This window comes from Macaca thibetana, chromosome 2 (assembly GCF_024542745.1).
Source record: "Macaca thibetana thibetana isolate TM-01 chromosome 2, ASM2454274v1, whole genome shotgun sequence".
Lineage (NCBI taxonomy): Eukaryota > Metazoa > Chordata > Mammalia > Primates > Cercopithecidae > Macaca > Macaca thibetana.
In genome coordinates, this window is record NC_065579.1 from 102,124,365 (window position 1) to 102,139,762 (window position 15,398).

The 15,398-nt window shown below is 42.1% G+C and overlaps 1 protein-coding gene across 45 annotated transcripts in view; it reads right to left on the reverse strand.

Annotated features, from left to right (window-relative positions):
* The window catches only part of MAP4 (microtubule associated protein 4), a 231,400-nt gene that overhangs the window by 23,755 nt on the left and 192,247 nt on the right, over positions 1 to 15,398 (reverse strand). For 38 of the 45 annotated variants that reach the window (XM_050780601.1, XM_050780603.1, XM_050780602.1 and 35 more), the window contains 2 exons: positions 3,501 to 3,607; positions 1,784 to 1,999 (listed from right to left, as the gene is read on the reverse strand). In XM_050780601.1, the coding sequence (XP_050636558.1) occupies positions 1,784 to 1,999; positions 3,501 to 3,607 (323 nt within the window). The remainder of the gene's footprint in view (positions 1 to 1,783; positions 2,000 to 3,500; positions 3,608 to 15,398) is intronic. The other 7 variants (XM_050780621.1, XM_050780646.1, XM_050780639.1 and 4 more) reach the window with 1 other exon arrangement.

Here is a 15,398-nt window from a genome sequence, read left to right on the forward strand (position 1 = left end):
AAAAGACAAACATTAATAATTACAATGCAGATCACCCGTTTAGGTCAGCTATATCTTGAAATGCTGTCTAAAAGCTGAATGGCAAAAGGCCATAAAAGAACAGTGATAGCCCTGGGCCTCAGCACTGGAGTCAGCTCCAGCCTCAGATACTGGTTCTGCCATTTACTAGCACTGGACTTTAGGAAGTTTATTTAACTGAGCTTAAGCTTCCTCACCTATAAAATGAAAATACTGATACCTACGTCATGGGTGATTGAGAGAATTAAGAGTTAATGTATACAGGCCAGGCGTGGTGGCTCACGCCTGTAATCCCAGCACTTTAGGAGGCTGAGGTGGAAAGATCACCTGAGGTCAGGAATTTGAAACCAGCCTGGCCAACATGGCAAAATCCCATCTCTACTAAAAATACAAAAATTAGCCAGGCAAGGTTGTGGGTGCCTGTAATCCCAGCTTCTCAGGAGGCTGAGGCATGAGAATTGCTTGAACCTGGAAGCCGGAGGTTGCAGTGAGCCCAGAGTGTGCCACTGCACTCTAGCCTGGGTGACAGAGCAAGGCTCCATCTCAAAAAAATAAAAATTTTTAAAAAGTTCACGTATATAAAGCAACTAGTACAGTACATTTCATTTATATGATTTATTATAGAGTGAAATTTCACTAGACACCTCTCCTTCCTACACTCTCCTCTGTCACCCCCTGCTGCTGCTGAATAAGCATCAGGGAGGACCTGCGGCCAGGACTCCAGGCACCTCCCCTCTGCCCTCTTATTCAAACCTATTGTTTTCTAAAGATCAAGAAAAGCAACCGACTGGATAAATGAGGATCAGAGAGAAAGCTTTATAAGATTTTATCGTTACTAGTTGATGAGAGGATTTCTCAGTTTCTTGGCCAGGGTTTCAGCCTAGACTTCAACTGCTAGGTTCCACAGTTTTCTTCACAATATTAAATTAAAAACTGACACTTTAACATGGGAAACTATTTTGTACCATGAATTTAAAGAGGACTATCAGGCTGACCTAAAGGCCCTTCTCAAATAAGACAAGATGTTAAGAAAGGCAGCCATAGCCTCCACTATCCTCTCCTCCTGGAGCAATTCTGTAACGCTATGTGCTCCAAACGCTGCTCCAAATGTGACCGGTTTCTGGGCAATACAGAAACCGTGGGTGACCTGGAAAACTGGATGACTTCAGAAGTAGCTCAGTGAGAGGTGGCCTAATGCCCAAAGCAAAGTAAGTTATCACATCATGCTGGAACATGCTGAGATAAGCGGGAAGAGCTAGTTATATCACAATAGTAATGGATAAAACTTCCACAGGATAACGGAAAGACAAAGAATTACATTTGATGTGGGAATTATACCAAGAAAGAATATCTAATTGGTATGTGGAGTAGAGGAAACTGGTTAATAAGTGCTTAAATAGGTAAAGAGTAGGTAGTCAAGAGAAAGGAGGAGGAACCTAAGTAGATGGAGTATTACCTCCAAACAGGGCAGGGAAAGGTAAAAGCATAAAAGGGCTTCAAAATGTTAATGGCTGCATCAATGGGCCCCAAATTGATTTCCTTTTCTTTTTTCTTTTTTTGGCTGCTCTTTGTGGAGCAGGGGTAACCCATAGGCAGTGCACCCAGAGTAGCCATGCCAATTTTCAAATCACCCTCTCCCCCATTTCCCTTGCCTTCTCCCAATTCCACCAGCCTGATTCTGTTGCCTGTTAGCAACAAGAGTCTGTCTATTTGTCACTCAGAGGGGAACAATTTTCCTCGGCACAGTAGTTAGGTGACCACTTACCTTTGGCTTCACGTCTTTTGAAGGTAAGGTGGAAGGCCTGGCAGAGGCGACGGCAGGGCGTTTGGGTGGGGCAGCTGGTACTAAGCCTGAAGCAAGGCTCATGGGTTTTTTATTCAACCCACCACTGGTGGTGGGAGCTGGCTGCTTAGGGAGAGAAGTGGGCTGTGTTTTGGCTTTCGATGTTGAAGTCTTTGCAGGTTGAGTGGTGGCCAAAGGCTTTAGGTTGATTGTTGTTTTTTTTATTTTTTATTTTTATTTTTTAAAGGGCAACATCAAACACACAGAAAAGAATAAAAACAAATTAAAAAAGTATAAATTGCACAATTCAAAGTAAAATTATAAGCAATGAGGATAGATGCAACTTAAAATTAGCATTTCTTTCTTCTGAGCTCAACAAATAATGGAATGAGATCAGGATAGAGAAAGTGAGTGGGGAATAGTTTCCTTTTTTTTTTTTTTTTTTGAGACGGAGTCTCGCTCTGTTGCCCAGTCTGGAGTGCAGTGGTGATGTCAGCTCACTGCAAGCTCCGACTCCCAGGTTCAGGCGATTCTCCTGACTCAGTCTCCCAAGTAGCTGGGACTACCGGCATGTGCCACCGCGCCCAGCTAATTTTTTGTATTTTTAGTAGAGATGGGGTTTCAAGGTGTCAATGGTCTCATCTCCTGACCTTGTGATCTGCCTGCCTCGGCCTCCCAAAGTGCTGGGATTACAGGCGTGAGCCACCGCGCCTGGCCTGGGAATAGTTTCTTAATGTTAGTGGCACAAATTCTGGCAGTTTGGCACCTGAAGATTTAATTCAGTAAGACAATTACTTAACTCTTAATAATTAACTAACTTTTGGTGGCTAAAATAATTCTAGAAGAAAAGCATCAGGAGATGATTGAGCCATTATTAGCTGTATTTTTTTTAATAACTTTTTAATTTTTTGAAGACCCTGGACAACATGCTGAAACTACCTGTACCTTGATGGGACAACAACAGCCACAGCCTACAGTGTGGCTTTTGAACTTTGTAATAAGTACTAGTTATGCATCTGAAGCTATATGATCCACCTTCAAAATCTGCATTCTCTTTTCGTGAATGGAGATTTCAGAATCTTTTTTTTTCTTTCATGTAACACTGAGATAATAGCAAACAATTCGGAATTTCAGAATATTTTTGCGATTGTCCTTTTGGTTGTTGTTAAGGGAAGCAGAAACAATCTCTATAGAACTTTTTTTTTTTTGAGATGGAGAGCAGTGCAGTGGCATGATCTTGGCTCACTGCAACCTCCAACTTCTTGGTTCAAGTGATTCTCCTGCCTCAGCCTCCTGAGTAGCTGTTACAGGCACGCATCACCACGCCCAGCTAATTTTAGTATTTTTAGTAGAGACGGGATTTCACCATGTTGGCCAGGATGGTCTCCATCTCCTAATCTCGTGATCCGCCTGCCTCGGCCTCCCAAAGTGCTGGGATTACAGGCATGAGCCACCACGCCCGACCTCTACAGAACATTTTTTACAGATATATAAGATAATAGGGTCAAAGGCTGAGATTTTAAAGTTGGTTTAGGCCACTATGGTAAATGAGAATACAAGATATTTTCTACCAAACATGAGGAAGGACGATAATAGCTCAGAAAAAAGAAATTTCATTCGTGATTCAAGCAATAATAGCAGAAGATACTCTTGTTTAAAAATTATGGCAGTAGAAGATAACCACCATTCTGGCACCTACCTTTGTTTTCTTCTCTGGGCTTGGTGGGAGCTCCTTGTTTGGTGGGGTGGTGATGTCATTTCCGGTCCCACTCACAGCAGGCCTTCCTTCTTCTGGCCTGGCTATTCCTAAGGGGAGAGGGTGGGTGGGAATTGTGCTAAGCAAACATTTTTTCATACCCATTTTGAAAATACAAGGTTTAGCAAAGACAGACCACTAACTAGCACTTCACTCTGAAAAAAGTCCACAGGGTTGTGCTGCTGAAATGTGGACAAGACTCCCAAGTTCTCATTGTGATGGAGGACAGTTTTAGATTCCTCAGATTCAGGGAGCCTGACCCTGTGGAAAAGCAGTCTAAGTGGCACATGCACAAATGATCAGTGGAAAGAAATGGTCCTTTAAGTTTGGTTTCCCTTCCCTAGAGACCAAAGGGACTCTGTCTTCCAACCACTAGCTCTCCATGCAATAGGACAAAAACCTCTTCTACCAGTCTATCTTTGGAATAAAGGTTGCTGTGAGATGGGATAAGAGCCAGAAGATCATTCAATGACTCCCTTTCCTTCCTTTCCCTATAAAGAACCACTTTATGGAGGATGTGAGATTAACCTGATCTAGTTCTAACAGTGACCCAGATTTCCAACAAGGCCGAGGAGACCCATGGAACCAGACTCAGGGCCAGAAATAAGTCTCCTACCTAAGGCAACATAGCCTCCTCTCTGTGGAGAGGTTACTTCGGATTTCAACAGTACTATAACAGAGCATTAAAATACCGTGAAATACATAACCTTGCTGTGGGGAAGGCCTTTCTAACTGTTACAAGGTCAAGAGGCCACAAAAGATAAGTTTGACTAAAGAAAAATAAAAAACTTCAGCGTGGCAGAAAACAAAATAAGACAAAACACTATAATAAAAGTCAAAAGGCAAATGACAAACAGAACTACTTGACCCTCATACCAAAGACAAAAAGCTTAGTCTATAAATTACTACCACAAATCAGTAACTGCTACAAAGGCCAATAATCCACTGGGAAAATGACCAAAACAATGTGAACAGACTTTATAGAAAAGAGATACAAAGTTTTTTGAAACTACGAAAAGATGTACAATGTTAAGTATAAGAAAAATAAAAATTAAAACCCCACTGAAATGCCATTTTTTGAGACAAATTCTCGCTCTGTCACCCAGACTGGAGTGCAATGGTGCGACCTCGGCTCACTGCAACCTCTGTCTCCCCTGTTCAAACAATTCTCCTGCCTCAGCCTCCCAAGTAGCTGGATTACAGGCATGCGCCACCACACCCGGCTAATTTCTGTATTTTTAGTAGAGACAGGGTTTCACCATGTTGGCCAGGCTGGTCTCAAACTCCTGACTTCAAGTGATCCACCCACTTCGGCCTTCCAAAGTGCTGGGATTATAGGCTTCGTGAACCACCATGCCTGGCCTGAAATGCCATTTTAACACTAACATATTGTCAAAAGTCCTAAAATTTTAAAATAACTATTGAGAATAATATGGAGAAATATACTTGGGAGGTATGTGAACTGCTATGATCCACAGGCAGGGCTGCCTGGCAGTGTCATTTTCTGAAAATTACAAGGACAGACAAATTCTAATCCAGAAAACCAATTTTTAGTAATTTATCCTAGAAGTGTATTTACACATCAGCAAAATAGTAAATGTGCAAGGTTTCTACCAGATCACTGTTTCTAAAAGCAAAAGAACAATCCAGAGGTCCGTTAATAGAAAACTGGTTATTATGGTAGAAATATCAATGTAATCTCTGAATGTGAAAAAATAAAGCATGGAGAAATTCTTTTATGATTACTATGCAATGGTCTCTATTAGAAAAAACAACAAAGCATAAGTATAATGTGAAACCATTGGTCTTGAAAAGGGATGGGGGAAAAGATATTGCAAATACACTTGTATATGCATTTTAAAAGAATCTTTGAAAGGATTGTAATTAAAGAACATTTTTGAGGGAAAGGATGGGACACAAAACTGGGGAGGTTAGGAGGCTTGAAACTTTGAGAAATAATGACAGATTTCACAGGAAGTTGCAAAGAAATACATAGGGAAGGTCCCTGTGTACGCTTTTACCCAGTCTCCCCAAGTGTTGACATCCTGCGTAAATACAGTATACTATCAAAACCAAGAAACGGAGACAACCCACAGAGCCTACTCAGATTTTTCGCTTTACGTGCACTCATTTCTGTGTGTGTGTTTGTGTGTTAGTGTGTGTAGTGCTATGCAACTTTATCAAGTGTAGCTTTGTGTAACCACCACCACCTCAGCCTCCTAAAGTGCTGGGATTACAGATTACCTGGCCTGGAGTGGCTGGTTACAATCAATAGTGCTCCTTCATGTTACCCCTGAATATGAATATCTACCCCATCCCCTTTCCAATCCCTAAATATATGGCAACTACTATGTTCTCCATCTCTATAATAACTTCCAGTACACTATATTTAAAAGTAGATATCCTTGCCTTGTTCCCAATCTTAGATAGAAAGCATTTGCTTATTCACCATTAAATACGATGTTAGCTGTAGGCTTTCTGTAGATGCTCTTTGTCAAGTTAAATTTAAAGTTTCTCTCTATTCCTACTTTGCTGAGAGTTTTAACATGAATGGTTATTTGATTATCTTAAATGATTTTTCTGTGTTTACAATTTATTTTCTTTAGACTATGATATAACAGATTACTTTTTTTTTTTTGAGATGGAGTCTCACTCTGTCACCCAGGCTGGAGTGCAGTGGTACGATCTCAGCTCACTGTAAGCTCTGCCTCCCGCCATTCTCCTGCCTCAGCCTCCCAAGTAGCTGGGACTACAGGAACGCACCACCACACCCGGCTTTTTTTTTTTTTTTTTTTTTTTGTATTTTTAGTAGAGACGGGGTTTCACTGCATTAGCCAGGATGGTCTCGATCTCCTGACCTCGTGATCCGCCCGCCTCGGCCTCCCACAGTGCTGGGATTACAGGCGTGAGCCACCGCACCTGGCCGACAGATTATTTTTGATTATTGCACTAACCTTGTATACCTGAAATAATTCCAATTTCAGTTTTTTTTTTTTAAGAGATGAAGTCTGTCGTCTAGACTGCACTACAGTGGCGTGATCACAGCTCACTGCCACCTCGAGCTCCTGGGCTCAAGAGACCCTAATGCCTCAGCCTTCCAAGTATCTGGGACTACCGGCACGTGCCACCATACCAGAATAATGTACAAAAAAAACATTTTTTTGAAGAGATGGAGGTCTTGCCATGTGGCCCAAACTGACTGGTCTCAAGCAGTCTTCCCACATCGGCTTCCCAAAATGCTGGGATTACAGGCATAAACCACCATGTCCCATCATAATTTCAATCTTTTCAATTGATTAAAGTTGGTTTTATGACCCAAGATCCATCTTGGTGAGTGTTTAGGGGACACCTGGGAAGAATGTATATTCTGTGACTGAGTGGAATTTCTATCAATGTCTATGAGATTTTGTTGTTTGATGGCACTGTTATATCTTTACTAACATTCTGTCTAGTAGTTCTATCAATTGTTCACAGTGGGACATAGAAGTCCCCAACTGTAATTGTGACTTTGTGTACTTCTCCTTTTAGCTCTGTCAGTTTTTGTTTCACGTATCTTGACACTCTTGTTTCTGGGTGTGTATACATTTAGAACTGCTAAGTTTTCTCAGTGGGATTGATCCTTTCTTCTTTTCTCTGACATATACTTTGTCTGGTGTTAGTCACTCCAGGCCAGGTAATCTGTAATCCCAGCACTTTGGGAGGCTGAGACAGAGTATCACTTGAGGCCAGCAGTTTGAGACTAGCCTGGGCAACAAAGTGAGACTTCCTCTCTACAAAAATCAAAAGAAAATTAGCGGGGCATGGTTGTACATGCCTATAAGACTCAGCTACTTGGGAGGCTGAGGTGGGAAGATTGCTTGAGCCCAGCGAGTCAAGGCAACAAGAAAAAACAACTCTCTCTCTCTCTCTCTCTATATATATATACACACACACACATATATATATACACACACAGACACAAAATCATTATATATAGCTATTGTTACTTTAAAAAATTAACATATTTCTTTCCATCTTTTAACTTTCAACCTACCTATGTCCTTATGTTTGTTATGCATCTCTTGTAGACAGCATATACTTAGGCAATTTTTTTTTCTTTTTAAGACAGGTGTGATCATGGCTGACTGTACTCACTGTAGCGTCTACCTCCTTGGCTCAAGCGATCCTCCTACTTCAGCACCCGAATAGCTAGGACCACAGGCATGTGCCACCATGCCCGGCTAATTTTAAAATTATTTATAGAGATGAGTTCTCCCTGTGTTGCTCAGGCTGGTCTCGAATTCTAGGCTCAAGTGATCCTTCTGCCTCAGCCTCCCAAAGGGATTACAGGCAGGAGCCACTGTACCTGGCCTACTTGAGACATTTTTAAAAAAAAATCTACTCTTCCAATCTTTGTCTTTTAATTGTAGTACTCAGACCATTTGCTTCTAAAATAATTCCTGATGGTCAGGTACTGAATGGATGGTCAGGTACATCCAGTCAACACTTTGGGAGGCCGAGGTGGGCTTACCACCTGAGGTCAGGAGTTGGAGATCAGCCTGGTCAACAGGGTGAAACTTCATCTCTACTAAAAATACAAAAATTAGCCGGGTGTGGTAGTGGGCGCCTATAATCCCAGTTACTTAGGAGGCTGAGGCAGGAGAATCACTTGAACCTGGGAAGCGAAGGTTGCAGTGAGCTGAGATCACACCACTGCACTCCAGCCTGGGTAACAAGAGTGAAATTCCATCTCAATAAATAAAAAATGAAATAAAGTAAAATTATTACTGCTATGTTAGGGCTTAAGTCTGATGTTTTATTTTTTATTTGTTCTCTTTTTCATTTCTCTGTTTCACTTTCTTGCCTTCCTGTTGGTTACCTGAACATTTTTAATCTTTTTAATTTCCTTTTTTCATTTTTTCAAATTACGTCTCACCCAAGGTTACCTGAACATTTTTTAGAGTTCTATTTTTATTTAAAAAAAGTTTTTGAGTATATTGCTTTGTATATAGTTTTCTTAGTGGTTGCTCTAGGTATAACAATATACATACAACAAACTGGTATCAATGTTCTACTACTGTTTTTTTCTCTAGAGATGGGGTCTCACTGTGTTGCTCAGGCTGGTCTCAAACTCTGGGCTCAAGTGATCCTACTATCTTCAGCCTCCTGAGTAGCTGGGGCTACAGGTGCACACCACCACACCCAGCTATGTTTTACTACTTTGAGTGACTTACTGGATGGAACCTTACTTCCATTTAGGATCCTTTATTTTCTCCCTACTTTAATTTTTTTTAAAGACAGAGTCTTGCTCTGTTGTCTAGGTCGGAGTGTAGTGGTGCAATCTCGGCTCACTGCAACCTCTGCCTTCTAGGTTCAAGTGATTCTCATGCCTCAGCCAACCGAGCAGCTGGGATTACAGGTGTGCACTACCATGCCTGGCTAATTTTTCTTTTTATCTTTAGTAGAGATGGGGTTTCATCATGTTGCCCAGGCTGGTCTCGAACTCCTGGCCTCAAGTGATCCACCCACCTTGGTCTCCAAAAGTGCTAGGATTACAGGTGTGAGCCACTGTGCCCAGCCTTAAGATATGTCTTAAGTGTTTCCTCTTCACAGATTAAGCACTACATCAGATAGTATTACAATTTGTGCTTCATATATGATTTATGATTTTAAAAAATTCATGAGGAGATAAGTCTATTATGTTTCCTTTTTTTTTTTTTTTTGGAGACCCAGTTTCGCTCTTGTTGCCCAGGCTAGAGTGCAATGCCATGATCTTGGCTTACCACAATCTCTGCCTCCCGGGTTCAAGCGATTCTCTTGCCTCAGCCTTCCTGAGTAGCTGGGATTACAGGCATGAGCCACCATGCCCGGCTAATTTTGTATTTTTAGCAGAGATGGAGTTTCTCCATGTTGGCCAGGCTGGTCTCGAACTCCCGACCTCAGATGATCCGCCTGCCTCAGCCTCCCAAAGTGCTGGGATTACAGACATGAGCCACCATACCTGGCTATTTCCATATTTTTACCCATTCCATTGTTGTTCTTTTATTTTCTGAGATTCCAAGCCGCCTTCTGTTACCATAACTTATCTTTTTTTTAATCTTTAGCCATTCTCTAAGGGTATGTCTACTAGCAACAAATTCCTAGTTTTCCTTTATCTAAAAATGTCTTTTTTATTTATTTCCCCTTCATTCCTGATGGATTGTTTTACCAAATAATTTGCAGTTGACAGTTCTTTTGACACTTGAAAAATATGCCACTTCTTTCTGCACTCCCCAGTTTCTGATAAGAAACAGGCTGTCATTTAAATTGCTGTTTCCTCAGCACCATAAGGAAGGTTAAAAAAGAAAATTGCTGTTTCCCTAATGCATCATATCTCTTTGCTTGTTTTTAAATATTTTTGTCTTTAGTTTATAAAAGTTTAATTATGAAAAGTCATGGCATGAATTTCTTCGCATTTATTCTATTTGGTATTTGTTCAGTTGCTTGAATCTATAAATTTTGCCTTTTGTCAAATTTGGGAAGTTTGTAGTCATTATTTCTTTGAACAGTTGTTCAGCCTTGCATTCTTGCTCCTCTCCTGCGATTCTGATGATACATATGTTAGATCTTTTGTTATTGTCCCATGGGTTTGAAGATATATTTTTTCCTTGTAGACCATTTTTTCCTCTGTTGTTCAGATTGAATAAATCCTATTGATCTGTCCCCAACTTCACTGATTCTGTCCTCTGTTATCTGCAGTCTGCTGCTAAGCCCATATAAGGTTTTAATTATTGTATTTTTCATATCAACAATTAACATTTGGTTCTTTTTATGTAACTTCTATTTCTTTGCTGAGGGTTTTAGTTTTCATTTGTTTCAAGAGAATTCATAATTGCTTGTTAAAAGTACTTTTATGATGGCTGCTTTAAAATTCTAATTTTGTACTTTAGCATGCAATCATCCTGTTTATATTGTTTATATTTAGTCTACAGGTTATGACTGTAGTTCTGATGACAATTTGGTTTCTAGAGTCCTTGCAATGCAATTATGGCCTATTGTGTTCTGGTTCTGCTAAGGTTCTAATTAATCCCTTTTGGTACTGCCTGAAAGGGCTGTAGGGACTTACCTGGGCCACCCAGTGTCAGCACATAGGGGCTGAGTGATGCTGGAACCATAGACTAGACACAGCTTCCTCTGGACTGCTCTCTGGCTGCCTGGGACAGGCAGACCTCCTGTTTGATCTCTGCTGGGGTTGCTGGGAGCAGGAAACACCTACCTTGGGGGCTTTCTCCTGCTAAGGGGAAGGAAGTAGAGGTTTTGAAACCTACGAAAGTCTCCTGCCACGGGGTAGAGGATTACAAGACACCAGGGCTATAGAAGCCACTGGTGCTGTTACCTGGTAGGGGACAGGGGACAGGCCTCCCTGCAGTTGCTGGTGATGTGGGTGGATCGGGCCTACAGCTTCTGCTGAGTGTGGAGTGGACAACAGGAAGGCCCTTATGGGCTGCACTGACACTGTACCTGCAGGCAGACTGAGCCCACTATTGGGGATGGGTAGTGAAATAGGGCTCACCACTAGGTCTTTGCTGGTTTTTTTTCTTTCTTGCTTTTTTGGCAATAGAGAACAGATTTTATTTGTTTTCTTTTTTTTTTTTTTTTTTTTTCAGTCTATGCTTGTTATTAATTCCAGGTTACAGGCCTCTCTAGTGCCCAGCCAGGGATATGCAGGAGACAAAAAGAAAACCCAGGGGATGGGTGCAGTGGCTCACGCCTGTAATACCAGTACTTTGGGAGGTTAAGCAAGGAGGATCACTTGAGGTCAAGAGGTCGAGGCCAGACTGGGCAACAGAGCAAGACCCTATCTCTACCATTAATCAATCAATCAACTGATCAATCCCAGGGAATTCACTGCACTGTCATTCCTCAAGTCCTGAGATCCCTACCAGGTTTGCCTTCTTTCTACCTCATATTCTTTTATGGAATTATCTTCCATTATTTCCAGAGTATTTAGTTGTATTTATAGGGAAGGAGCAGAAAACAATGAGTTGATACCATCTTGTCTTGGTAGGAGGTTTTCTTAATGAAGAGCACTTTGTACTTTTTGATGTTTGAACCATATGTACTGAGAGTCAAAAACTGAGCATTTTTATAGTTTTAAAATGTAATGGGAAAAAACCATAGCCAACAACTGCGCAAATTTGGTAACGCATTTGTTCTACAGCAAGCTCAAAGAAGATCTTATTTGTGTAACTAGCTGCCATTGGACCCAGACCCGATAAATATTTTTCAATAAGTTCAGCATTTTCAGTAAACAACATGAATACTTCATAAAGTTGCATTGTCTATGATATAGGCATGCAGTAACTCAACCTGTACAAATAAATGTAACTGCACATAAGCAGAAACTGCTTTCTCTCTCCCAGATGGTAGCTCTCAACAAACTCCCTCCCTTGTCTCATGGATATAACAGGCAACTTCTTTTTTGTTGTTTGTTCTGAGACCTGATCTTGGTCTATCTCCCAGGCTGGAGCACAGTGGCATGATCTTGGTTCACTGTAGCCTCGTCCTTTTGGGCTTGAGCGATCCTCCCACCTCAGCCTCCCAAGTAGTTGGGACTATAGGTACGTGCTGCCATGCCCACCTGAGTTTTGTATTTTTTCTTAGAGATGGGTTTTTTGCCATGTTGCCCAGGCTGGTTTCAAACTCCTGGTTTCAAGTAATCTGCCTGCCAAGGCCTCCCAAAGTGCTGAGATTACAGGTATGAGCCACCAAACCCAGCTATCAGGCAATTTCTAGAGACCACAATCTACATATCCCCAGAGTTTCACAAAAGAATGTGTGAAGTGGGCCAGGCGCGGTGGCTCACACCTGTAATCCCAGCACTTTGGGAGGCCAAGGCAGGCGGATCACGAAGTCAGGAGATCCAGACCGTCCTGGCTAACACGGTGAAATCCCGTCTCTACTAAAAATACAAAATAAAAATTAGCTGGGCGTGGTGGCGGGTGCCTATAGTCCCAGCTATTTGGGAGGCTGAGGCCAAGGAATGGCATGAACTCGGCAGGCGGAGCCTGCAGTAAGCGGAGATCGTGCCACTGCACTCCAGTCTGGGCGACAAAGCGAGACTCCATCTCAAAAAAACAAAACAAAACAAAACAAAAGTGTGTGAAGTGGAACTCATTAACTCCTTTCACTGAACTGTGCTCTTCTGTTGGGTCTTTCTATTACCTATACTACCACCAGCTGGGAAAACCAGCCTCACATCACAGCATGACTGTCAATTCCTTTTTCTCACACACCACCCACATTCCAGTTTCACTTTATCTTCACCTGTTATATTTCCCCTCTCATGTCCTCAGTGTTTCATCTACCACTACCTGAATCAAATTTCCCTAACAGGATTGTCTGCCTTCAACTCTTGGTCTTCCAGTTCATCACACTTACTGACAGCAAGTCAGTCTACCTAAAGCTGACCTGGAGCTACCTTATCTGCTGTCATAGGCAGTCACCACAGTTTCAGAACATGGTAGTAAGCTTTAAACTTTTCAGTGGGACATTTGAAGCTTAGCAAGACTGGATTCCAAACAACTTTCTAGAATTTTCTCCCATTATTTCTTGCCACATATGTAAAGATGGCTTTGGAATATTTCCTTAACCTATCCTCTCTTCTCTAGAGAAGCCTCAAGATGAATGAAGCGGGTGGGTCTAAATGACTCAGATTGGTTAAGAAGGCTATGGGACCTGGTATACAGTTGACTGGACCAAGCTGAGCCAATAAGATATAATTATTCACTCACTGTCAGTACAGACAAAGACATGGAAATTACAGTCATGCAACATTGGAACCCTGACATATATGGTGGTAACAAAGCTGGCCACGGAGCTCAAACCATGGCAACTCAATGCTATTCTGTCCTGGGCAGAAAGAGTCACAAGGGAAGCAAAAAGAGATGACAGAGGAAATACAGATTTTTAAAGGGAAGAGAATGGAGCACATGTGCAGGGAGAAGCAGAGGTCCCAAGAGAGATATACACAATGGTGGCAGCCTGGCCACATTTCCTGACTAGATGCCCTGAGATTCCTCCATTGTTCTTTTACCTAACATGAGCTGTCTAGGCTTCATACCTTTGCTTATATGAGTTCCCTTGCCTGGAAGGCTTTCCCTCTGCATTGTTTGACATGCCAGGGTTCCAAGGCCCACCTCAAATGTGACTTCCTCCAAAATGTTTTCACGATTCACAACCCTCCCACTGCCTCTTAGCCCTCCAACTGGATCGAAAGTTACTTGAGGATAAGGACAATTTCCAGTGCCTAGACAGTGAATGCAAATGGTAGGCATGTTAAATGAAACAATCTTCATATGAAAGTTGCTTGAGGATAAGGACAATTTCCAGCTCCTAGATAGTGAATGCAAATGGTAGGCATGTTAAATGAAACAATCTTCATATAAAAGTTTTACCTACAGAGTGGTTAACAGAGTCAGCATTTAAACTTTTTTTTTTTTTTTTTGAGACGGAGTCTCGCTCTGCCGCCCAGGCTGGAGTGCAGTGGCCGGATCTCAGCTCACTGCAAGCTCCGCCTTCCGGGTTCACGCCATTCTCCTGCCTCAGCCTCCCCAGTAGTTGGGACTACAGGCGCCCGCCACCGCGCCCGGCTAGTTTTTTGTATTTTTTAGTAGAGACGGGGTTTCACCGTGTTAGCCAGGATGGTCTCGATCTCCTGACCTCGTGATCCGCCCGTCTCGGCCTCCCAAAGTGCTGGGATTACAGGCTTGAGCCACCGCGCCCGGCCTAAACTTTTATCAGGGTGAATGGATCGGTGGATTTGTCAGTCATCTGAAATTTTTTTCTATTAGCACAAACTTCTATTAGTGTGAATTAGAAAGAACTTGTTCTGAAACAAAGTCTTCACTCATGATCACCTAGAAGGTATGTGGTACTGAACAAAGCACCTGGGGATCAAGAAAAAGATGACAAAGTCCTGTCCAGGAGGAGCTTACAGTTCTGTCACAGCTAGAAGGAAGCAACAGCATGGGACACCTGAATGCTTGTGATCCTGGAGTCATAAGAAATCAAAGAGGAACTATTAAACTTCTCTGCCTCCATAAAAAAACATGTTTTTTATCTCCCAGCACTTTGGGAGGCAGAGACGGGTGGATCACGAGGTCAGGAGATCGAGACCATCCTGGCTAACAGGGTGAAACCCCGTCTCTACTAAAAAATACAAAAAACTAGCCGGGCGAGGTGGCGGGCGCCTGTAGTCCCAGCTACTCGGGAGGCTGAGGCAGGAGAATGGCGTAAACCCGGGAGGCGGAGCTTGCAGTAAGCTGAGATCCGGCCACTGCACTCCAGCCTGGGCGGCAGAGCCAGACTCTGTCTCAAAAAAAAAAAAAAAAATACAGAAAACTAGCCGGGCGAGGTGGCGGGCGCCTGTAGTCCCAGCTACTCGGGAGGCTGAGGCAGGAGAATGGGGTAAACCCGGGAGGTGGAGCTTGCAGTGAGCTGAGATCCGGCCACTGCACTCCAGCCTGGGCGACAGAGCAGACTCCGTCTCAAAAAAAAAAACAAAAAAAAAACAAAAACAAAAACAAACAAACAAACAAAAAAACATGTTTTTTATCTCCATAAAAAAAACATGTTTTTTATCTCCATAAAAAAACAAAAACCCAAAACATCTGTATGTCTTCTACTTACCACTCCTCTAGAAAATACCATTTCTTACTTTCAAAGAAAAAAAGTAAAATTTTATAAAAATGTACTGAGAGTAATAAATATTAGAGAAAACAGGTCCCAGGAAACAAGACTATTTTTTTTTAAACAAGCAAAACACATGTTTTAAATCCCCATTTACAAGCTCCTGAATTATGGCCCTTTGTGCTCAAACTG